We start from the raw sequence: 23,458 nt of genomic DNA, 5'->3' as shown, positions 1-23,458 counted from the left end.
GGTGGCATCGGCAGCTGCCACAATGTTCCCACAACTGTGATATTTTATTATTATTATTTTTTTCTATAAATAAACTACTGTTTTTCATTATGAAATAACTGTAAAAATGGTTTGCAACAAAATTACACATGGTTTTGCAAAAAAAATATATATATATATATTTTCTGACACATTTGTCACACATTTGCCCATTTTCATTTTTGTAGGCTAGTTATTACAAAAATTCTATACTTAATTGAACTGACCAATTTCCATTCAACACTTTATTAATTTGCAAGCATAAGTTGAAAATTAACCTGCCAAGATTTACATAACCTCAAAGCCAAGCAAAAACACTAACTTGATGAACCTTATTGGTTTTGATAAACAGAATATCACATATGTTTATCATATGAGTAAAAAATACAAAATATAATTGTATCTTCCCTTTTTAATGTAATGTTTATTTAGATGATATTAGAGACTGCTTGCCCATGTCAAACTCTTTCCACACAGATTACACATACAGGGCTTTTCTTTAAAGTGAATTCTGCGTTTCAGCTTGAGATTTATTTATGAAACACTTTTTACAATGAGGCCAGGTGAAAGGCTGGCAAACTTAAATACCGCACTAGCGCCACCTACTGTTGTACCGCATTAAACAGACACACGATACCCTTCATTCAATTGTTTTTATTACAGTATATTACACATTTACAAACACGAGCAATTCTGTGTAACATGCCAAAGAGTCTGAGTAATCATATTTTGTAAATACTTCAATTTCTATATTTAATTCAATGAAAGAGTAGCACAAAAAGAAAAAAAGTGCTTCATTAAAAAAAAACGGGCAACATAAAAAAAAAAATTCTTACATGCTTTAGAATCTAATTTTAATTCTTAGTAAATTATTTTCTATACAGCTAGTTAGGTCTTTAAATTAGACTGAATCATCAGCATTGTTTGTACATACTTTTGACCAAGACCATAACAATTATAAAAAATATATATATATATATATATATATATATATATATATGCATGCACAAAAATGCTTGTTTTTTATGTATGTATTCCTCTAGGCATCTATACTGACTATGCTTGGCCCTTTCTAAATATATGATATACCTATAGACCATATGTGTGAGAGAAACAAGTGCACAGCCATCTTTAGATTATTTTCTTTGAACTTCTGTTAATGCAGTAGCTCTGTAGCATCACTGTTGAAGAGTAATTATCTGAAGTGGATTTACTTATTATAGAGTAATCAGAATCTACCACGTACATTGTAATCTTCAATGCAGATGTCAGTAGACCGGGAAGTTTTTAAAACGAGTGGTACAACCCATACGTTCTTCACGCTGTGGGAAGACAGAAGACGACGGGGCAGAGCTACATAAGGTCTATATTTACATTTATGTGTTATAAAAAAAAAAAAATCTGATTTAATTCTTTACCTTAAAGTTTTCTTTAACAATAAAGTACTATATGCACAGACTTTCTGCTGCCATTTACATTGAATGAGGGCTTATTCGCCACTTAATGTTGTAGATGTAATTGCTTTTTTGGTAGAAACGCAAACTTTGGGCATATCTGACACTATCTGGATTTCAACGGAGCATGAATTTGGCCCACTTTGGCAACACTGCTTTCCTCTGTGATAACTTAGACCTTTAGCTGAGGTGAAGCTGCCTCCACACTGAGTGCAGGTGTACGGCTTCTCTCCAGTATGCAGTCTTACGTGTTCTCCCAGGTTTGCTTTCTTACCGAAACTCTTTCCGCAATATAAGCACATGTACGGCCGTTCTCCGGTGTGGACCTTTTGGTGTTTTATCAAATAGTTGGCTGTAGCAAAGGCTCTCCCACACTCGGAGCAAACATGGGTTTTCACACCCTCGTGTATTTTCTGGTGCGCTTTGAAGCACAGGAGCCACAAAAAACTTTTCCCGCAAAACGGACAGACAAAGGGTTTCTCGTTTTGATGGATTTTCAAGTGTCTCTTTAGGTACGACTCCAACACAAAGGTTTTATTGCAGTGCTCGCAGGTAAACTCCCTTTCTTCCGAGTGAGAGTGGCGCATGTGGATTTTCAGACAGCTTGCCCACGCAAAACCCTTTCCACACTGAAGGCATTTAAAAGGCTTCTCTTCAGTATGAACTCTCATGTGAGATGTAACGTCTCGTTTACTGATGAAGCTCTTTCCACACTGAGAGCAGGCGAAAGGGCGCTCTCCGCTGTGGATTTTTATGTGATCCTTAAGGTGTCCTTTATTCAGGAAGCTCTTTCCGCACTGAAGGCACGTGTGCAGACACTCTCCAGTGTGAACTTTGAGGTGATCATTAAAGCTTCGTTTATAACTGAAACTCTTTCCACACTGAGAGCAGGTGAAGGGCTTGCCTCCATCGTGACTTAGTAAGTGACTTCGAAAGTGTTCATTACGTTTGTACCTCTTTCCACACTGAGGACAGACGAAGGGCTTCTCTTCATTGTGAATTAGTATGTGATCATTAAGTTTCCTTCTGCGGGAGAATCTCCTTCCACACTGAGGGCAAGTGAACGGCTTCTCTCCGGTGTGAGTTAACATGTGATCGTTCAGGTGACCTCTGTGGGCACATTGTTTTCCACACAGAGAGCAGGTGAAAGGCTTTCTGACTGTTGTTTGTGTGCTGCTTTGTAAGGAACAGTTTTCATTTTGAGAGCAAGTCTGTGATTTTTCTCCAGTGAGGACATCGTGAGCTTTCCGATGCTGATGTTTCTCCTCCACTTCATTCAGAATTTGACTTTCCTCTTTCACTTCCACGAGGCCTGAAAGAGAACAATAAATGATTGAAAATCAACCCTTGCAGGACAAACAAGAAAAACTGGTTTAAATGCATTTTGTAGTCATTTATATTCTTCATCAGATTAGCTCTAACTGGTTCCACAACGATTAAATAATAATAATAAAAGTCAAAAATGGACACAAACCTTCTTCGTGCTCACTATCTATTCTGTAGTTCTCTGGATCACACGTGTCCTCACTCTCCTCCTTAACAAACATCATCTTTGAAGTTGCATTTCACCTCAGTCTCTCATTTACTGGGATGCGTTGTTGTTGTTGGTGTCATCGTCTTATTCTTGTAATGTTGGCAAGCCACCTTTTGGCGCATTGCTACCACTAACTGGACTGGAGGAGGAAGTGTCAAAATGAAAGAAGGAAAAACTGTTCTTCCTTATCGTTTTTCTTTTCAAAACAGATTTTTCAAAATCCATAAATAACAATGTTGTGAGAATCATATGAGCTCACTTGTTTAACATGTAATTCGTTATTGTTCCCAACACTTTAAAATAATATAAATTGACATTCTGCTGAACCAATGCATCAAAGGCAAAATAAAAAATGCAGCAATCACAACAAATCAAATACTGAGATAAACATAAGAAAATAATAGTAAAAAAGTAACTGTAATTTAAAGTCATTTTTGCTGTGTTAATTCTGATGTTGAAGTATGAAAGTTGTGACTATTTAAAAATGAGTAAAGTAGGTTTTTGTTTTTTGATTTAGTACATTTATAACATATGTAATCATTTAAATTCAACATAAGTATCATCTAAAAATAAAACAATTGTTTTATAAGTCAAAATTCAAAGTTTGTATTATTTTAACAAAAATGTTAAATCACACCAAAATATTTTTAAAAGGAATCATAAAATAAATGGACAATGCTCTCGTTTCCTTTCTTAGAAATAAATAAAGTCAATGATTTTAAAATAACATTCCACTTTTTTTAGCAGATGGGGCCGCTTGTGAAACTGACGTAAGTTTTAAATGTTTATTTTAAGTAACTTACTGCAAGTTCCAAGTAATCCTCCTATGTAAAGTCCCCTAAACAAAACCCTAAAAAGGGTCCCCTAGAAGTCCCTGTTTTAATATTGTGCTGGTCAGACATGCTAACTTACAGCTTTGCCAAGCATATATGCAGACGTACTTGTATGTTAGTTTGTGTGTATATAAATAGGTTGTGTGTGAGGTCAACAAATACAGTCATGTTTCTGAAGTATTGTAATCATTCACAGGACCTTTGTCACCACATGTTGTTGTTGTGTGCCCTATTGCTTTTTTGGGGTTACGTAGTGGTAGAGAGTTTAGTTTATTCCAAACTCAAATCATTTGAACACATTGACCACAAAGATTCATACCGACAATGTTGGGCAGTAATAGTTACTAGTTGCTGTAGTAATATTACTTTTTGCAGGAACTAGTTGTCTAACTAATTAGTGTTGCCAGAGAGTGATAAGTAAATTAACAATATTACTTTTTAAAGGAGTACTATAGTAATATATTACATTATTTGAATAACTAGCCCAACACTGTGTATGCCAGAATATAAACACCAGAATATAAAATTCCTGATAATTTTTCTCACCCAATGTCATCCAAGATGTTCACGTCTTTCTTTCTTCAGTCAAATAGAAATAAAAGTTTTGAGGAAACCATTCCAGGACAGGAGAATCAGCGGACGGCATTGTTGTTGTTTCATAAAGTGAAAAAAAAAAAAAAAAAAAAAAAAACAGGTAGGCAGTGTGAATTAACAGTTTTATGTTATTACTATGTAGTAATGTTTTTGTACCTTGTCATTAGATTTTATAAATAAAAAAACAGGGGTTTTTGTTTCCTCTGTTGCTAGTGTGCCTATTGTAACCAGCATGTGACTTCAAACCTTAGGTCCAGTGAAAAATAATGAGACATTAAAGTCATAGTAGAGACCCAGACTGAGATGTTATTTGTGATCTTTATATTGAAATTGTTTGCTGCATTGTGAATACATACCATTAAAGGTATTAAGGAGAATAGTACTATCTGTAAAATTACAAACTGGGAAAGGAGTGGGAGAAAATATGCTTTTCTTTGGTCCAATATACTTTTTATAAATAACTGTTTTGACCAGATTGAGCCAGCAAAGATAATCTAATATTAATAAATCCACAAATATTCCTATGAATTCCAGGCAATCCCACGGATATTGTGTGGCTATTGTATTTCTGCAAATAAACCTTTTAATCTTGATACAACATCATAGTTTATTCCATCAAGGTCTTGCTCAGAATGAACTGTTTATACTGCTGTTGTTGTCCTGTCTTTGTATGTTTTATATCCATTTGTATTTACAAGACAGTTCCAGATACCTTCTAGAATGTACACTAAATAGCTATGCGGCTTTTCCATTTATCCAAATGAAAACAATTGTTGGTGCTACACCATAAATAAAAGCTAAATGCACAATGATTTACTTTTTTTTTTACAGAAAAGGCAAAGCTGTACATTAAAATTGTATTAAAATGGTTTGTGTCTGAGCAACAAGTGTTGAATGACGTGAGGCCGCTAGGGCGCGACCGTCTCCGGCACAGAAAAGAGTTCACGCCGCTCGCGCAAAGACGTCTGGGACTGTGGAGGACTGGCTCCAGCGCTTTGATTTCCGCAGTGCAGCGTGGGATAGTGGAAGAAGTCAGCGAAACACTCGTAGAGACATGGTGAGTGAGGAAGCAAATGAAACCTAGATCAAACGTTTTTCTTCGTTTTGTAGTTTAAAAATGTAATTGTGAAGGGTTATGAGCAAGCTAGCTGCTGACTGAAGCGGCTAGCGCATGTTAACGCAGCCTTTACACAGTCCTCTTTGTTTCGCAATATTTTTAGCAGCCCGGCTAACATTCCCTGCTAAATTCGCCCCATCTACTTGTGTTACTAATTAGATTAGGAGTACATTGCGCTCGACGACCGGTCTGGTCAGCAAATATAAAAAAGCGATGAGCACACGGTTTGTTTTCTTTATTTGTATATGAGCTGTACACCCTCTGGAGCCGAGACGGGGCTGTTTACCGCGATGTTGATTGGATGACAGCTTCAAAATGAAGGAACGCTCCGGTCATTGATCATTCTGGGCTGTGCCATTTTAGATGCTCATCTAGTCCTTATAAATCGATAAATGTAGACGAATAATAAACAGACTATAGAGCGCAGATTGGTTGCTGCATGTTTCTGTCCTGTCGTTACGTCAGTTGCTAACGTTAGCTCCGGGTTGCACGTCCATTTTTAAAAGACAACTTGCAATAACGCGGCGTATTTATACGTTATTTAATCATGATTACGGTTAGTATTAGTATATTATTGCATTTTCAGCCCTTTGCCATGCTGGTTATCTGTTGGTATAAACAAAACGCCCTGGATTTTCAAGGTGTTGCTAGTAACTAAGTCAACAACAAGTCAACACAACTGCAGCTGTCAGCGTTTCATCAGCACACGCCGCGTGCAGTTGTGCAGTTGGCTTGATTCAGCTGCTCACCATCTGCTCTTCTCTTCATTATTTCATTTCAAAAGCCAGTGGTTGTTCCACCTGTGAATTACAACAAACACCGCTTTGGAGTTGAGTTCTAGAAGTTAGTTGTTTGTTTTCATTCATCATTATTATTCGTCTAATACTATTTGTATTTGATTGTATTGTGTGAAGGACATTAAATGTTCTGTAGGGTTTAAATGAGCCATGAGTTGAATTTTGTGGAGGGTTGATCTTAGTATAGATCAGGACGTGTTGATAATGAGATTGGATCGGAAGTTGAATATCTGACTCTCTTTATAATTTTTTCAGGATGTATTTTTGATGATCAGACGTCACAAGACAACCATCTTCACAGATGCTAAGGAGTCCACCACAGTCTACGAGCTGAAGCGGATTGTGGAGGGCATCCTAAAGCGAGCGCCAGAGGATCAGAGACTTTATAAGGTCGGTAAAGAAAGTTCTGACGATGTCGATTATTCATTGATATAGAAATTAATAAATGTTACACTTCTTTTCAGTATCTCCTGAATGTTGTATGTAGTTGGGTCATTCCTGGTATGTAGAAATAAAAGCATTCCAAATAATAATAAGAAATGTGGAGTTGGTAAGAGTTTTAAAAAGAAATGTATACTTTTATTTAGCAAGGATGCATGAAATTGTTCGAAACTGACAGTAAAAACATTTGTCACAACAGATTTCTATCAAACAAACGCAGTTCTTTTGAGCTATATTATTCAAGGAATCCTGTAAAAAACAGCTTTTCTTGAACAGCAGATCAGCATATTGGAATGATTTTTGAAGGATCATGTGACACTGAAGACTGGAGTATAAAACTCCAAAACAGCTTTATTGACATTAATAAACTACATTTGAGAATATTTTAAAATCGAAATGTTCTTTTAAATTGTATTAATATTTCAAATAATTACTGTTTGTACTATATTGTTGATTAAATAAATGCAGCCTTGGTGAACATGAGTCTTCAAACTTTCTGAATGTTAACGTTAATGTGTGTAAGACAAACTAATACCACAAAACATCCCAGAATCTCAAATCCCTTGCTAATACTAGCTCAAACCCCTTAAGCTAAGAAAACCCACCCATTGTATCTCAGGGGTTTATTAACTTGTAGATTTACAAGATACATTTACAGGATTAACAGAATGGAAAGTGAAAAACAATCGAATTACTGTAAACAGCATGCCCAGGAATACATTTTTTGTTTGAAACACATTCTACATTAAAAATTAAGATCAAATTCTACAAACTAATAGTATTACATTTTTCTCAAAAAATTGTGAGTTTAATACTTTATCCTGTGTTTTAAGACAATAACAGTGGGAACATGCACCGCACAATAAGAATGACCAATTTATGAAGGACCACACACACAAATCTAAATTAAGCTGTTGTGGACTAGTTAGAGTTGAAGTGATTTTGAGTATGCCCTTTATTAAACAATCTCTTCATGTCCTGCAGGATGACATGCTGCTAGAAGACAGTAAGACTCTCGGAGACTCTGGGTTCACAAACCAGACAGCCAGGCCTCAGGCTCCGGCCACAGTAGGACTGGCTTTTCGCATCAGCGGTGAGCTCCTGTTTCAATCGCTTGCTTTGTTTCCCGCTATGTGATATCTGTTATCTGAATTTGCCTACCGTGTCTGTTTCTTTTATCACAGATGATGCTTTTGAGCCTCTAAGAATAGAGGCCTTCTCCAGCCCTCCTGAGCTTCCTGATGTTATGAAGCCTCAAGACTCGGGCAGCACTGCCAACGAACAAGCCGTGCAGTGAAGGAGGAACTGCTGATAAAGGGTTGGGGGGTGGGGGGGCAGAGGGGGTTAAGAGTGTCCCAAACAGTGGACAGGCAAAACACGTGTTTTAAGATGATGGTGTGTATTGAATTACAAAAAGAGCATGAGTGAGAGTGGGCTTGTGTGATATCGTAACTTTGCTGAGAATTTGAATCGCTCTCCCTGTTCCTCCTCACGTCCCATCGAGCACTAGCAGCTTACTCTCACTGTAATGTCGCAAAGCCTTCCCATGTTCACTGTCAGCTCACCTAAAGCTTAATCCACAAAATCACAACGTCCCATTTGGCGCAGGCACATTTTGATTTGACAATGTTTCCCTTGTTTTCTGAATGATTCGCTCATTTTCAGACAGCTGTTAGTCACCCGTCGGAGGTGGTTAGATAGCGGAGTATTTAAACCTGTGCATCTTATTTAATTCACGCAAATGTTATGTTTGGAGAGTTGAACGTTTTGTGCTTTTTGTGTGTTTCAATCTGTTAGGGGTGGGGTGGGTTTGTGTTTGGGGCTGTAAAGTTTTTCAGATGCCCACTTTACCGATCGCATTTACAGTATACTGTTGTGTGTTAATGAGTATTGATATTATAATTCTTATTTAGATCCTGCATCATTTTATTGGGGGGCAAAAGGCCATAGGCTGAAAAGTTTCATGTTACCGACATAATATAGTGTAAATGCACATGGAACTTGTTGAACGTCAGAATGGGTATGGATGCCGTCAGGATATACCTGTAAATGAATACATAGCACATGGTTAAGGTGAATTCTGTCATTGTAAATACATTTTTCCACTCTCATTGTTGCTTCCTCAAGTGTGCTTTGCGTTTCTTTACAGTTTTGTGTTGGAGGGGTTAGTGTCTGCTTCTTTCTTTTTGAATATTTGTTTGGAAGCTTATAAGTATTGACATTTAATTCCCTGAATTTGTATTTAAATCAAAGGGGAGTGTAAATGATAGTGGGTTTTTTTCTTTGTGTGTGTGTGGCATTTTAAATGGTGGAAAGAATCAAGTTAAAATGTAAAGATCAATACGAATGATGCCTTTTGGGCACAGTTGCTTGAACAAGTGAATGTTTAACTTTAACAAAAATGCTGACATTGTGTTCATCCCAAAAAACAAAACCGAGAATCCTAATGTTTTTGCGAACTCCCCCCTATTCTTCTGAGTGACGGCAGTGTTCCTTCACAGTGCTCTTGCAAAAAAACAATAAGTTAAAAACAGAAAGTAAAATCATGCTGCAGTATCTGTAACTGAGTTTGAATGAATTAAAATCAGCCCTTTTCCACTCCTTGTCTAATGTTCAACGTCTGTTTTTTTTAATAGTGTCGCTTTTGGGGCTTTAGTTTTTTTTTCTATCTATAAACATGCAGATATAATTGTTATATAACAGAATGACAACTCACAACAGAACAAAAGAAAAGAGCAACAAAAGTCAAGGGGAAGAAAATTAACAAGAAATAGGAAATATGAAAAGCAAGACGGTGCTTTCTTCACTTCAGTGTTTTTTAGAAGTGTTTCAAAATATTACTGAAATTAGTTGAAAAACAGCTTCAATGCCATTTTCAGTTTCTGTATGAGTAAAACCTAGCAACACGCACAAAAATTTACACAGAAAACGGTACACAATCACATTCCTGCAAAAACCTTCCCCAAAGACTTGTGTAATATCTGGGGTTTTAGGTGCCCTGGAACTTCTCAGTGAACTTAAACGATTGAGATTGAAATCACTGACGATTCATTGAACCAATTGAAATCACTGACGATTCATTGAACCGATTGAAATCACTGACGATTCATTGAACCGATTGAAATCACTGACGATTCATTGAACCGAGAACGCGGACGTCTGATTCGTAATGAGTTAAGTGTATTTGGAGGGCTTCACTGATGAAAGAGTGAGATGTAAGTTACTTCGCTGAATAGCAGAAATGTTACATACTGGAAATATGCTTATGACCTGATCAACAAGTATACGAAACAGTAGGTTTCAATAAATAGTATTTTATTAAAACGTTCATAAATTATTTTCAAAGAAGAGTTGAGTTTTAGAAATTAGTATTGCTTAATGCTAATTATATTAACAGGTTTCACGTGAATTTGATAAAATTATTTTTATCATGAAACTGCAAAAAAAACTTTTATTAAAAAATGTAAATCCAATACATTGAGATGTGAGGTCGGACCTCCAGTCACTTACTACTAGTAACGATCAAATTCAGACCGAGTCTGGTAGAGAACAAGTTAAAAGAGAAAAATAGTCTACCCTCTAAAATAAAGATTCGTTAAGAGACATATAATTTACGCTCTTTTTTGCTATACATTTTTTTTTCACTGTATTATCACTTTGCCGTTATCTATAACTAATGAGTAACTAATATAATAGTAGCTTTAAGCGTGATTTATTGAATACTTGGAGAGATTAAATCTTCCAGGACCAATCAGAGTGTTGAACGTGCGCATGCGCAGTAGATCCCGTACATCTGTCTTACAACAGAAGCTAATGGAAAGAGATGATCGTCTGTTTTAAAGGTCCTGCAATTCAAATATCTTCTCCGTGTTTTGGTATGGGGTTTGAATTAATATGTTCGCGCCACTAAGTAATTTAGGTTTCAACACTTTTATCTAATTTCAAAATCGCATTTGTCTGTTGACTCAATCACTGGTTGAGCTATCCATATTAGTTTACTTCGTTCGTTAATTTTGCTCTGTGAAGTTATAATGCTTAGATCTAACTTTATCTGACTGGTTTTACCCTCATTATTGCTCAGACTGAGATATGTATTCCAGTTACCCTGTTGATTTTCTGTAGCAACGTTTAACGTATGTTTTTTTTAGACACGCTGACTTGCTAGCTTCATCCCTTGACTCCAGATGGAGGTTCGTGAAGAGACCGTGGCGCCCGGAGGACGGGTGTTGATGGACGCCATGCAGGCTGAACTGGAGCAGCTGTCTAGCTGGGAGCTTGAGCATCGACTGGAGCGTGCAGTGGAAGAGATGATAGAGGCTGACCTGGTGGCCCGGGTCCAGGAGCAGACGACCTCTCAACAGGAGGATTCAGCGCCACCAGATGAGGCGGAACAAGCCGACCCTCAGCGGTCCGAGTCCAGGACAGCCGTGCAGCGGGCACGCGCTCCGGAAGCCACGGGGACAAATCGTATTGTACAGGTAGATGATCAGCTAGCTATCTCATGTGCTTTTCTTTTATATATTAAAGTGATTTTAATGATTCGTTTTCTCACTTTACATCAATAGTTCTCAACCAAAGGGCCTCAATATAACATGAAATGGTTTAAAATAAGACAAAACAAGTATTAAAATGTAAAAGATTCATTCAGATTGTAAAAACCTAAATATTCATGAGGAAGTCTAATTTTAAAGTAATGTGTATATATATATATATATATATATATTACTTAATTTCTACCTAATAAATATTTATAATATAATATTTTTGAGTTTGAAATACCTAGAAAAATTTTGAATAATTAAGATTATTAACAAATGTAAAATGTTTTTGAAATAATTATCTTATTCTGACCGGTCATTTATTTGATAAGAAACATATATATTAGTAAAACAGTAATATTTTAAAATAATATAGAAAATTAAAATAGAGAGAATTCAAAAGGTTGAGATTAAAATAGAGAGAATTCAAAAGGTTGAGAAGGACTTCTTCACATCTTGTTGTTTTGTTATTTGTTGCAGTATGTGATACATTTTTTGCAAAGCGGCAACACAAGCAAGAAGCGATTGAGTGGAAGAGCTCGACTGTCCTCGTCTCACACTGTCCTCCTGTCCCTCACTCTCCTGTCCAAACGCATCAGCTTTTGCAGCGTATCCTCTAGTTTCCAAATGAAAAAGGGAAATATTTACAGGATCTTCTTCTCTTTCTGTGATCAAGTGACCGCACAAAAGGATCGGGTCATTCAGTGGCCGACAGGTACTACAGTTAATTAGTCCACACAATTATTATATCTCAGAATCTAGGACTATAAAATATCTAGAATCTAAAAAAAAAAAAAAAAGTCTAAAACACTAACATTTAAATGACGACAGAAGTATCAAATCAAAATCTAATTCAAAATAATAAAAGAGATTATAGTACTATATTAATGATAATAAAATTACACTTGCTTATTGTAGTCACTTAGCAGGTTTACTCACTATACAGCTGTCTTCTCTTTTTGCCCTGTAGGACAGGAAGCACTGCAACATCTGCTTCCCTTCTGCAGCTGTAATGAAGGTCCGGAAGAGAGAGGTCTCCCTCGAGTGCTCGGCGTGCTGGGTGACACACGCATCCCCATCCGCTTGCGTGTTGCCAAACCATACAGCGAGAGTGACACTCCAGAAGCCATGAGACCAAAGAACAAACCACATCCAGATTCCTGGCTGAACTTGGAACTGGTCTGCAATGACAAAGGCCGCTTCATCTACTGTCACATCAGTAAAGGATCGGAAAAAGACAGAGGACGTGCGTTAGCCGAAAGGATTCGCCAAAACCCTGAGATGGTGCCTCCAGGAACCTGCCTCATAGCCGGAGTGGGATACCCGCTCACAGAACAAATACTTACTCCATTCCCACCAGGTCAAAACCCGCAGGAAAACCTCTACAACAGATCGCTGGGGAACCATTTAGGCCGAATCAACCAGGCTGTGGCGGACTTAAAAGAGCGGTTCAAGAAATTGAGATATTTGGATATGGGAAACTACGACAAGGCGAAATCAGTGGTTCTGACTGCTTGTATATTACACAATGTTTATCTGGACATGGGGGACATGACAAAGGGACTGGTAGAGAGAAGCACACCAGAAAACATGGAGGAGGTAAACAAAGATGCTGCTGGGGTGAAAATGAGGGAGACTGTGGTGAATCTGCTTCACAGGACATTGGAGGCTGCACCACAATAAGATTTTGAACCATCAAAGTTTTGGTGGAATGGACCATAGTTTCACTGAAAATACTTTAATTTGTGTATTCAACATCAACAAAAGTCTTGTGGATTTGGAAAGACATTTAAATGATGAAAGGATTCTCATTTTGGATGTACTATCACTTTAAAACTCTGAGATTATGTGTGTAATTAATGGATATTTGATTATATTATATGACATTTTGTATGATTTTGGTTTAAAAACAAAAATATAATGTACAATTGTTCCTTTTCATTTTACATGAATGCAACAATTGAAGTTTTTAAAATATTTTTACTTTTTTTTGTTATTTTGGTACTGCAACTTAAACTAAACCAAAGTGGAAATGTATATTTGAGAAGCTTTTGTTTGTTTTATTTGGCGGTATGAAGGAAACTTTAACTGAGGAAAAAAAATAAAATAAGTGACAAACATTTTCTATGATTTTTATTAAAACACAAAAATACTATGTACAACTTGTCCTTTTCTCATTTTACATGAATTTGACAAATTAAACTGATCATTTAAATTTGTGCAATTCATAATGAAGGAAAGGGAAACCAAGTATATTTCAACAAGTTGCTGTTCAATTCAAGTCTTTTTAATTCTCTGAAAAGGGTTCAACATATCAGGCATTTCCCTAAAAATAAAAACCAATTTCTTAGCTGAAAAGACAATGATAAACACACAACTAATTCCTATTCCTATTGTTGGGATACAGGGGTGTCCGACACACCCTCTTTGGGGTTTTGCAAGGTATTGTCCTGGGACAGGCAAGTAATGGCACGTGCCAAATTATTGATGGCCTCGATCTTCCTCTCTTCCAGCGCTTTCTGCTGAGCCCACATGTTCAGTTTCCTCTCCTGCAGCTCCAGGTACAGCTGCAGCAAATCCTGAGGAGGCCTGGCGTTGGGTAACTGTGGAGCCGTAGCGGTGGGTGTGGGAAGTATTGGGGTAAATCGTTTGCTGGCTATGGCCTTGCCCAGCTTGGTACCATTGAGCTTTGCCTTGCGCTGAGCCTCAACCTCCTCGTAGCTCCTTCCCAGCACTTCATGCATCTCCTTGAAGAACTCCCAGTGAACACTATTGGTTCCCAGTCTCTTGGCTCGCTCTGCATTTTTGCGATACGTCGCCAACATGTTTCTCCACTTTAGGTCACATTCGAAGGCTTTGACTGAAACGTCTGTGCCCTCCTCGGCTCTTAGCTTCGCAGTCACTCTCTCGGCCACAGTCTCCCAAAGCTTCTTCTTTTTGCAGACGGGCTGGTCAAACTCTGGGTCCATGTCCAGACGAACGTGGACGAGATGCCATGTAGCTTGTAGTGTCCACACAAACTCTGAATGAAAAAGATTATTAGAAGATTGTTATTTCAGAAAAAGAATCTTAAACAGATATTTAGTTGGAAATGTAATATTTAAAGACTGAATCTTAAAGGTTGAGAACATATCACAATTCAGTTTATATGTGTGTGTGTATATGTGTAATTTGAGTTTTCTGAAGAAACATCACTCTATATTGATGGACATTTAATTTTGGCTAATGCATAAAATGAATTAATTAAAATCTAAATTAATTATGTTCTTCATATAAAGTGATTGTGTCTCTTTAAATGATTTACTGGATTAAACTACTCAATTTATATGATTTCCTAATGTCTTTATGAATTGTTTGAAGCATTGAAAGGACAATGGAACGAGATAAATCTCTCAGGTTATCTAAAATATACTAAAAATGTACATTTGTTTTACTTTTGTTCAACTTGTACCATTTATTGCACAAATATGTGTATACATATTGCTTCTAAAATATTACAAAATATTCCACGCAATTAAAGAAAACTGTTAGGAATGCACACTAATTAAAACATACCGTAATAATTCTTTTGTTTGGAGGTCTGAAGCTTTTCTAAGTTACCTAAACCTGGTGTGAAGGCCAGTCTGTATCATCAGGCTCACTGTGTCCTCCTCGCGGGCGATGCCCAGCGCACACACTGACTCACATCTTACCTGCTTTGGACTTTTCGGTCTCCAAAGTCGTAACCGTAGTTGTTGAGTCTTCCACCTCAATGGCGTCTGTGACAATGGACTCAATGACCTCCATGTTGCAATTCTTTTATATTAATCTTGTCGAGCGTTATTGCAACTAATCGTGGATTTTAACAACTCCAGCGATGAGTTATTTTCGAGCGTCGACTACAGCGATGATAATAACAACGACCTCGTTCGCACCAGACAGCGCCGAGCAGGGTGTTGTTGTGCTTTTTCCCGGAAATGGCCATAGCGTGTGACGGGGGATTGTGGGAAATGCTTGCCATTGTTTTTACAAGTGTTTAGCGGGCAAAGTAGAAAGTCAAAACACACAGCCTGTTTTCTTCTTTATAGCAGAATAAATATCTGCATACATTAATTTATGCCGTTTTTATTGCTCCGTTATCGTATGTGTTAAATAAAGTCAAAAATTGAGCTATTCTGAAACTACAACTCCCATAAGCTTTAAAGAGACCGAGTCTACAAATACCCCTCCCTTTCTGGAAAAAAACTCTCTTGTTTGATGCTCTACTAAAGATGGCGCCAGTGCAAATCTGAAGCGATTGCGCTTTGTAGCGCGTAAGAAATTTGACGTGAGTACGATGAAAAGTTAACGAAGCCTTCTCACTCTTCATCGAAACATCCAAATACACCCAAATAGATTAATCTTAGGCAGCACTGTCAAGGATTTATTTGTTTGTGGCCTACCTCCCACTGTAGGCCGTAATGAAATCTATCGCATTGGGTAAAATACTTCATTTCCCAGAAGCCATTGCTCTGGGCTTGCTTTAATTGATGAACATGGTAGTTGTAGTTTTTCGAATGCTTGTTTGTCTGTGTATGGAACGTGTCAATCATAGGAGAATTTTGTATTAGTTCTTGTGTTCTTTTCTTTTTATTTTTGTAATTCTACAAATAATAAGAGTTTGGTGTTGTTGCAAAGTTATGTAATGACACTAAAATATTGTTGTACCTTACAATTTTAAGAAGATAAATTAATTTTAAGTTACAAAACAGGGAGTGGTGGTGGGGAGGTGCTTCTGGACTCTGGGTTCATCATGTCTACATCTTCAGAACAAGGAATTAAACGATTTCCGAAAAGTTTAAACGGCACCTCAGAGGCATCCACCACTCTCCCAGAATCCTCTCTGACCTGGTGTTTGGCTCAGCTGTCCAAAACACGCACTTTAAAAGACAGTCACAGCAGTGGACTGACAGGAGCAGACAATAAGTCCATAACTGAAGGTGACAAAGCCAGGGATGCAGACAAGAGACTTAAAGCTGGTCAGTGGAGGGCACTCGTGGCTATTCGGATGCAGCATATCAAAGGAGGTGGCGGCAAGATATCCCGCTACCAATCACGAGGAGGACTCCCTCCTTTACTGGATCTCCTCAGGCGACCAGAAAGCTCCAGAAAGTTTCTGGACCTGGCACTTAGCATCCTGGCGAACTGCTGCACTGAAAAACAGACAAGACTAGAAGTAAGGAAGATGCTGCTTTAATATATAGCTTGCTTATGTATATATATATAATGTAGCTTTAATTTTTTGTATACGATCATTTATTATTTTTTCTTCTCTTAGGTAAGAAAGCTTGATGGCGTATCTATTGTTGGTAAGTCACTCAAAGGCTTCATAAAGATCAGTTACTGTGCATACTGACATCTGAAATGGTTTTCCACATATTTGATAATATTTTTAATGCGTGCATTAAAAAAAGGCACCGTGAAATCCCTCAGTAACAAACTTTTAAAAGTCTTTATGAATTCAGAATTGATAGTCCTTTTTATTTTTGGAATATTGCAATGGTTATCATAAATTATTCATCAGTGCACATCATTATTACTACTAGTCCATCATTAATCATAAATTCATGTGCCATATCAAATCAATAATAGCTTCCTCTCCCCTTTGCAATGACATTTCTTCTCTGATGACCTCCAGCCACCTGTCACTCACATGAGATCACGGCAAAAAATAAAATCTTTGAAACAAAAAATGCTGCTTGTTTGCATAAATAGTTATAATCATAAAATGTGATCTTTCATTTTTGTAGTGGATGTCCTCAAGAGGAATGTCTCTGTGGAGACAGTGCAAAATCGAGCAGCACGAGCTCTGGGAAATCTGGCGATGGACCCAGAGGGTTCTGCTGAGATACACTCTGCAGGTTAGTCCCAAAATTTCATATGTTTAAAGTAATATAATAATAAAAATGTTTCTTCTCCATTATATACAGTTAGATATAGTAAAACCACAGAACCATAAAATCATTATATTTCTGTCTCTCTCTCTCAGGAGGTGTTCCACTTCTCCTGCTCTGCTTGTCTCTCTCTCCACCTCCATCCTCTCCCTCTTCATTGACTCCAGCCCCTGAACTCTGTGCTGCTAAGGTGGAATGTGTCCAATCTGCTGCCCGGGCGCTTGTCTACCTTTCTGACACGCCTGCCAACCGACTCCTGCTGCTTTCACAAGGCGCTCTTCCATCTCTAGCTTTGTTCATTGCTCCAGAGTACCCTTTAGGACTGCGACGGGCGTCACTTCGTGCCATTCATGAGCTCAGCAGAGGCTGCAGCGCAGAGTGTGCCAGAGACATGTCCAGATCCGGGGCCTTGACTCAGCTCGGGCTCCTCGCCTCAGGAGAAGGTGGTCAACTTTTGGAGGAGCTAGCTTTGAAGACTCTGGCTAACTTGTGCTCTCAAGGCTGCCTGAGGCCGCTGGTCGGTTCGTTGGGAGTCATTCCGAAGTTCGCAGAGGAAGTGAAGAAGGATCCTCTGAAGTCGGGTGTGTTCTTCAAGGCCCTGTGCCTGTGCTGCAGAGAGGCTGTGAACAGGGCCAAAGTTAAGGAGATCGGGGGACTGGAGGTGCTGATCAGCTTTTTATCAGCTCATCAAAACCATCCGCTCACGCGCTTTGCCTTTCTAGCTTGTGTGGACTTTGTCTACGATGAATCTGCTCTTGAACAGCTGCAGGAGCTCGGGTTGGTGCCCCTGCTGATCAAGCGGCTGGTTGAGTTTGCTCATGGAGAAGAACCGACCGCAGGAAAGATGGATGTCAGCCTGTCCTCTAGTTCTCCATGCTCTGAACTGATGACCTCGTCTTTTGACTCGTTTGACTTCTCAGCTCTTGAAGGGAACAAGAGGGAGGATGTGAGCAAAGACCAGACTTCGGGATCTTCTAGCTTCCTCAGTCTCAGGTCCGCTATTCATAGTTTTACCGAAAGCAGAACATACAAAATCTTGCATATTAAAATGAACATCATAACCATATTTTTACAATAGGCAGACTAACAGCACTGATCAGTAATATGATATGTAGCATTAAATTGTACAAATTTTTTTGTTTTGAAATTTCGTTTCTCATCAAGTTTAGTATCTAGCTTTAGTTATAAAAAAAAAAAATGTTTGATTAGGAAAATTAAAAAAATATGTATTTTTTTTAAACATGTTTGACAAAATGTCTATAAGTTTTAAAACATTACTAGTGCATTAATATCTTGCTGCTATTCTTTTCATAAACAAAACGTTTTAATTTAAAAATAACCTTTTTTTTTCCAGTAACTTTTGGAAGTATGAAGATGCCAATTATATAACTTCAGTTTAATCTTTTGGAATTTGCTGTGTAAATCATCATTGATCTATGTGTTTTATGGAGAAAGTGCTTGTATGTTGTTCAGTTTTGTCTGTGCTCCTTCCTCCAGGTCGTGGCTGGTTTCTGAGGGTCTGATCTCATCTGAGGGTGAGCTGACTGAATCTCCATGTGGAAGTGATGTCTTTGGGGGCAGCCCTCAATCCTCCGTCTCACCATCACCACCTTGCTCTGAGTTCTTGCAAATCTCGACCTTGCGTCCGCCCCACTTTTCTCCCTCCACCCGCTCCAAACCCATCAGACCCTCCTCTTCCTCCTCCTCCTCCTCCTCCTCCTCTTCTACTTCAGTATCTCCTCGAAACGTACCAGCGTCGCCTTCCTCTTCACAGCCTTCCTGCACCTCCACCCCTATATCTGAGCAACCTTCCTCATCTCCCCTCCAAATCTCCTCTCCTCCCAGAAAGAGACTCCGTACCTCTTCTACTTCATCCTCCTCTACATGCTCCTCTCTCTATAGTGTGGTCCCCCTGGACAGCCCCCCTGTGATGTCTAAAACACCAGTCTATCAACATCCTTATCACCCTGAGGCCTGGGCCCCAGAATCCCCCATTCTTCTGCTCTTGTCCCGCTTCTCCCACGCCTCAGACCCCAGCGCAGCGCTCGTCAACACAAATGTTTTCTCCGGGCTGTTGTACTACCTCACCCAGCATCATGACCCCAGTGGGCGATGCTTTCGGATGCTTGTGCGCCTCAGCTGCAACCCAAACTGCTTCCAGGCTTTGGTCAGAATTGGAGCCGTGGCTTTGATCAAACAGAGACTGTGTGTGAGAGGAGAGGAGATCGGGGGACGCAACGGAGGAACGGACAGACAGTCGGAAAAAGTCAAAGGCAAAATCACACAACTAGGTTTGTGACTTTATTAATATACCATATTGATGCATGTTGTATTTAAAGGGGTCATCTGATGCTTTTTTTAAAAGATCATTATTTTGTGTATTTGGTGTGATGGAATATGTTGACATGCTTTAATGTTCAAAAAACACATTCGTTTTCAAATACTGTACATTATTGTTGGTCCTCTATGCTAGGGTGGCCATTTGAGCTATTTTCCCAGGACGCGTCCTTGCCAGGATTTTTATATTGCCTAAAACCTCCAGGTTTTGGCTGCTTGTGCTATGCAGATCGATCATTGTATGAAATTCATAAGAGCTATAGAGAGCAGAGCAGATGGCTCCTTATGCATTAAAATCACTCTCTTGGTACTTTGGTGTCATACAATGACCGTCTATTTGCATTGCTTTAATCGTTCTCTGTAGATCTCACCTTCTCACACGCAACGATTGGTTGATTATGTACCATACCTGCATGTTAACTGGTCAAACTACTTTGGACGTTTTAGGCAATATAGAAATCCTAACAAGGATGCGTCCTGGGAAAATGGCTCATATGGTCACCCTACGCCTCTCTCAAACGGGTGTTTTTCTACAAAAGTCCCTCCTTCTGACAAGCGCAGTCTGTTCTGACCTGGCCTGGCAGAGTCTTGACTTCTATAAAGAAATAGTTTTGGATTTTAGACTTTAGTCTTTGCAACTTTACAGATCTTCTTTATTCACCAAGAGCTTGTAACACTCCAAAGAGAAAGATGAAATCACATATTATGACCCCTTTAAGACTGCACTTTATTCAAAGCTAAAATGTTTCTGGCTCCTCAGGTTTGACTCTGCTCAGTAATCTGAGGGTTCAGAGCGAGTCTGGATTTGGCACCGGAGTTCTTTCACACATCGTGCTGTCCGGCTCTGAATCTGACAAGCTGTACTGTGTCCTCTCTCTGCCTTTGATTAACAGGTATGACTAATTGACTTTCAGGGTTTTTTTTTATTTGGTTTAATAAAGCTTAATATATATGGGTCAATGACAAATATGAGTGTTAGCGGTTTAAGAAAGATCTTATTCAAAACATGTCAAGTTCATAGAAAAGTAAACAATGTTGTTTTTGTTGTTCTGAAAAATATCTTTGATCAAGCCAAACAAACTTACAGATTTTCTTTTGAAGAAAATCGGACAAAAAGATAGAGGTACTTCTTAGTCTGTACCTAAAACATTTAATAATCAAAAGAACTACAAACCATTGAGCACTGCAAACAACATAGTCAGAATAAAAATTATGGCGAAATATAAAACTATTGATTTATAGATGTTGATTGTGTATATCAAACAATTTATTTTACATTTATTTCAAAATATGTATGCACAAATTCTTTAAGTTGTCATGGGAGTGGGTGGGTGCTAATGTGTACATTTGGTGTGATTTGCTTGTTTCGTTTATCAGATGGGCAGAGATTTCTTTGTGGAATCATAGTTGTTCACCATGAATTTTTGCTATTGAACAGAATGTTTCGAAATAATGTGGGGCGATGGCTTCAACAAAAACTACACAAAATATTAACAACCTTGTTACTCAGAGTATGTCTAGCTACTGTTAAAAATCAATTCCCCAATGAAGAAAATGAGTTGGATTTTTACTTATGACTGTTGCATTATTAATTCATGGATATCAAGTTATTAGGGAGCTGCACCAACCTCAACTGAGCTTGACATTTCATGAAAAGTTCAGTTTGAACCATCAACCAAAAGTCAACTTGAATAAATATCTTTAAAACATTCATCAGAAAAGAGGTGTATTAGAGTAATTACACTTATGAATTGTATTTTTAAATTAATTAAAAAAAAGGAATGTTCCAGTATTTGGCTTGACCACCTTCTTTTTTCATTCCTCTGCAGCAATAGAGTTCTTTTGAAGAAGCTGCTTTTGGATAGTGGAGGGCTGGCAGCAGCTCTCGAACTGATTGGTTGTCACAGAGAAAATGATGATGTCGATGGTGACGAAGATGGACAATCCGACAAATATAGGACATTTCTTGCCGGTTGGTTGCATCCTCTTGAGCAAGCGTCCTCTTTAACATTTAAGTCCCTGTATGTCTCTCTTTTGATTGGCTGCCTCTCCAGTCTGCTGTCAAGTTCCAAGGAGGACAGAAAGAATTGTAGCATAGATTGCCAGATCAGAACAGAGACAACCCAACTTCTGGATATCAAATCTCAACTGCAACAAAACCAGTCATGTCCCTACTTGAAGGCAAATCATGACCTATCTTTCCTCCTTGACGATGGAACCCTTCTACTAGCCAGTCACGAGGCTGTCACTGGGGAAGAGGGAGCCAAAGACATTGGGTCTGAGTATTTTAGAGCCCTCTTGATGGGAGGATTTGGGGAGGCTCAGAAACCTAAAGGTGAGGCCATCCGGATCAAGGACGTAAAGAGTGGGATGCTGTTACCAGTTCTCCACTACTTACACGGCTGTCGCTTGACTGACGGAAACAAAGACAAGATGTCAAAGCAAGATACGAATTGTCTTGTTTTGTCCTCTCTAGCCTCCGGTGGGCTACTTAGACCAAATGAGGAGGTGGAGTCATGCTTGACAGGAGAGAAGGAATTTCAGAAATCCCCTTTGGCTGAAGTGATGATTGGGGCTTGTAGGTTTTTAGTACCTGGTTTACAACGGTCAGCGGAGGATCTAAGTGTGAACCTTCTCCACTCAGTTATAAGGAGCCTGACCAAATATTGCTGTTTGAAAGATATCACTACAACCACCAGCGAAATGAATGCAGGTTCGGTCTGCAGGGGTCCTGAAGGATCACCACAGCTGATTAAAACTGAAGTGTCTGGGTGTTCCAAACAACATTCTAAATCCTGTCAGAGTTCCAAAAAGATTCCGTCATCATCCTCATCATCTTCTGACAGTGGAACTGAGGGAGCTTGGCTGAGGGCTTTGCTGCCACAAGTGTACTGGTTCTCACAGCGCTACTCGTACCTGCGACTGGGCCAGGCTTGTCTATCCATACTGCTGCAGCCTCAGGGGCTCCATCCCGCTCCCCTTCACCCCTCCCTCTCCACCGACTGCTTCATGCGTTTGGCCCAAGAGGCAGACTGCGCCAAAGGGCTGAGGCAGGACATCTTAGACCTTGTCAAAACGGCCCTCAGCTAGAGGGCAAACAGTAGTGCATAGTGAAATGAATGTACTGAAGTGTTGGTGTAAACACATTTAGAAGCTGCTTTAGTGCACACACAATACACAGAAAGGGAATGGGAATTACTGGATTTTTGGGACGTAGATGTAATAGAATAAAAATATTCTCATTAAACTTCAGTTAGCAAGTAGCTATCAAAAATATTTAGAAAAATTACTTGGAGCATTTTTATTCATAATTTTTTCATGTGCACATTTAGTTTTTTCCAAGACATGTTTGTATATGGGGTAGAATGACCAACTAACTGTACATATATATTTTTTTTTATTTTGAAATCGTTTTTTTTTTTTTTTTACTACATTTATTCATTTTATTTGGCCAAAAAGGGTTTAATGCCGATTCCATGTTAATCACAGTGCATCCAGACGTAGTACGTTTTTGTACAGTATGTTATGTGAATAGTATAATGTCAAGGAGAAGAGCCGTTTATGTTAGCTTTATTTTTCTTTTTTGTATATGGCACTTTATTCATTTATAGACATCTGGATTATCTGATGTGTGTTGTGTGCCATAGGTTTTTTTTTTATGTATATATGAGAAATTGAATCATGGAAATGGCCAGATGTTGATAGAAGGCAGAGGATGGTTCTCAATAAATGAGCTCTGCATTAATGTGGTCTACAATTTGTGCTTCATTTGGATTTAGCAATTTCTTCAAAGACTTTTTATTTTTTGGCATGTCTGGGGTAGCTTTTCTGTAGTCTTTATAGTCTTATCCATGTAATGTTTGGGACCTTTCTCAATAAGTCA

General features: G+C 38.5%; 5 protein-coding genes across 10 annotated transcripts; 3 read left to right on the top strand and 2 right to left on the bottom strand.

Moving 5' to 3' along the window:
* Positions 1-657: 657 nt before the first annotated feature.
* Positions 658-3,388, bottom strand: si:dkey-66i24.8 (gastrula zinc finger protein XlCGF57.1). 2 transcript variants are annotated; one of them, XM_052546474.1, is made up of 2 exons: positions 2,962-3,388; positions 658-2,784 (listed from the first exon to the last, which is right to left on the bottom strand). In XM_052546474.1, the coding sequence occupies exons 1-2, from the start codon at positions 3,020-3,022 to the stop codon at positions 1,508-1,510; spliced, it is 1,338 nt and encodes a 445-aa protein (XP_052402434.1). In that variant the 5' UTR covers positions 3,023-3,388; the 3' UTR covers positions 658-1,507. The 2 variants fall into 2 exon arrangements, with proteins under 2 accessions (XP_052402434.1, XP_052402427.1); XM_052546467.1 differs by having other exon boundaries at positions 2,947-3,384.
* A 1,943-nt stretch (positions 3,389-5,331) lies between these two features.
* On the top strand, positions 5,332-9,393 carry LOC127949326 (elongin-B). 2 transcript variants are annotated; one of them, XM_052546428.1, is made up of 4 exons: positions 5,332-5,490; positions 6,603-6,737; positions 7,773-7,881; positions 7,973-9,393. In XM_052546428.1, the coding sequence occupies exons 1-4, from the start codon at positions 5,488-5,490 to the stop codon at positions 8,083-8,085; spliced, it is 360 nt and encodes a 119-aa protein (XP_052402388.1). In that variant the 5' UTR covers positions 5,332-5,487; the 3' UTR covers positions 8,086-9,393. The 2 variants fall into 2 exon arrangements, with proteins under 2 accessions (XP_052402388.1, XP_052402395.1); XM_052546435.1 differs by lacking the exon at positions 5,332-5,490 and adding an exon at positions 6,266-6,393.
* A 723-nt stretch (positions 9,394-10,116) lies between these two features.
* On the top strand, positions 10,117-13,488 carry LOC127949293 (uncharacterized). 4 transcript variants are annotated; one of them, XM_052546382.1, is made up of 4 exons: positions 10,117-10,663; positions 10,937-11,266; positions 11,807-12,041; positions 12,297-13,488. In XM_052546382.1, the coding sequence occupies exons 2-4, from the start codon at positions 10,973-10,975 to the stop codon at positions 13,007-13,009; spliced, it is 1,242 nt and encodes a 413-aa protein (XP_052402342.1). In that variant the 5' UTR covers positions 10,117-10,663; positions 10,937-10,972; the 3' UTR covers positions 13,010-13,488. The 4 variants fall into 4 exon arrangements, with proteins under 4 accessions (XP_052402342.1, XP_052402367.1, XP_052402358.1 ...); XM_052546407.1 differs by having other exon boundaries at positions 10,117-10,630; positions 12,297-13,446; XM_052546398.1 differs by having other exon boundaries at positions 10,118-10,630; positions 10,973-11,266; positions 12,297-13,446.
* On the bottom strand, positions 13,443-15,296 carry LOC127949316 (uncharacterized). The gene is made up of 2 exons (XM_052546419.1): positions 15,019-15,296; positions 13,443-14,348 (listed from the first exon to the last, which is right to left on the bottom strand). Exons 1-2 carry the CDS (start codon positions 15,110-15,112, stop codon positions 13,717-13,719), a joined length of 726 nt encoding a protein of 241 aa, XP_052402379.1. The 5' UTR covers positions 15,113-15,296; the 3' UTR covers positions 13,443-13,716.
* Positions 15,297-15,526: 230 nt separating this feature from the next.
* Positions 15,527-23,320, top strand: LOC127949289 (armadillo repeat-containing protein 5-like). Its single transcript, XM_052546367.1, has 8 exons — positions 15,527-15,632; positions 16,057-16,520; positions 16,623-16,653; positions 17,095-17,205; positions 17,334-18,231; positions 18,736-19,529; positions 20,336-20,468; positions 21,405-23,320. Exons 2-8 carry the CDS (start codon positions 16,098-16,100, stop codon positions 22,663-22,665), a joined length of 3,651 nt encoding a protein of 1,216 aa, XP_052402327.1. The 5' UTR covers positions 15,527-15,632; positions 16,057-16,097; the 3' UTR covers positions 22,666-23,320.
* Positions 23,321-23,458: the final 138 nt, after the last annotated feature.

This window comes from Carassius gibelio, chromosome A3, assembly GCF_023724105.1.
Source record: "Carassius gibelio isolate Cgi1373 ecotype wild population from Czech Republic chromosome A3, carGib1.2-hapl.c, whole genome shotgun sequence".
Taxonomy (NCBI): Eukaryota; Metazoa; Chordata; class Actinopteri; order Cypriniformes; family Cyprinidae; genus Carassius; species Carassius gibelio.
This window is presented reverse-complemented; position numbering and strand designations above follow the sequence as displayed.

Bases quoted from the DNA above. Each gene is read 5' to 3' on its own strand.
- si:dkey-66i24.8 (XM_052546467.1), bottom strand. From the start codon at position 3,022: ATGATGTTTGTTAAGGAGGAGAGTGAGGACACGTGTGATCCAGAGAAC. The intron at 2,785-2,946 runs GTTTGTGTCCAT...GTTCTCTTTCAG, and splicing joins AGATAGTGAGCACGAAGAAG to GCCTCGTGGAAGTGAAAGAG.
- LOC127949326 (XM_052546428.1), top strand. The intron at 6,738-7,772 runs GTCGGTAAAGAA...CATGTCCTGCAG, and splicing joins AGGATCAGAGACTTTATAAG to GATGACATGCTGCTAGAAGA. The intron at 7,882-7,972 runs GTGAGCTCCTGT...CTTTTATCACAG, and splicing joins ACTGGCTTTTCGCATCAGCG to ATGATGCTTTTGAGCCTCTA.
- LOC127949293 (XM_052546382.1), top strand. From the start codon at position 10,973: ATGGAGGTTCGTGAAGAGACCGTGGCGCCCGGAGGACGGGTGTTGATG. The intron at 11,267-11,806 runs GTAGATGATCAG...TATTTGTTGCAG, and splicing joins GGACAAATCGTATTGTACAG to TATGTGATACATTTTTTGCA. The intron at 12,042-12,296 runs GTACTACAGTTA...TTTGCCCTGTAG, and splicing joins GGTCATTCAGTGGCCGACAG to GACAGGAAGCACTGCAACAT.
- LOC127949316 (XM_052546419.1), bottom strand. From the start codon at position 15,112: ATGGAGGTCATTGAGTCCATTGTCACAGACGCCATTGAGGTGGAAGAC. The intron at 14,349-15,018 runs GTAAGATGTGAG...TTTTTCATTCAG, and splicing joins GACCGAAAAGTCCAAAGCAG to AGTTTGTGTGGACACTACAA.
- LOC127949289 (XM_052546367.1), top strand. From the start codon at position 16,098: ATGTCTACATCTTCAGAACAAGGAATTAAACGATTTCCGAAAAGTTTA. The intron at 17,206-17,333 runs GTTAGTCCCAAA...TCTCTCTCTCAG, and splicing joins TGCTGAGATACACTCTGCAG to GAGGTGTTCCACTTCTCCTG. The intron at 18,232-18,735 runs GTCCGCTATTCA...TCCTTCCTCCAG, and splicing joins TCTAGCTTCCTCAGTCTCAG to GTCGTGGCTGGTTTCTGAGG.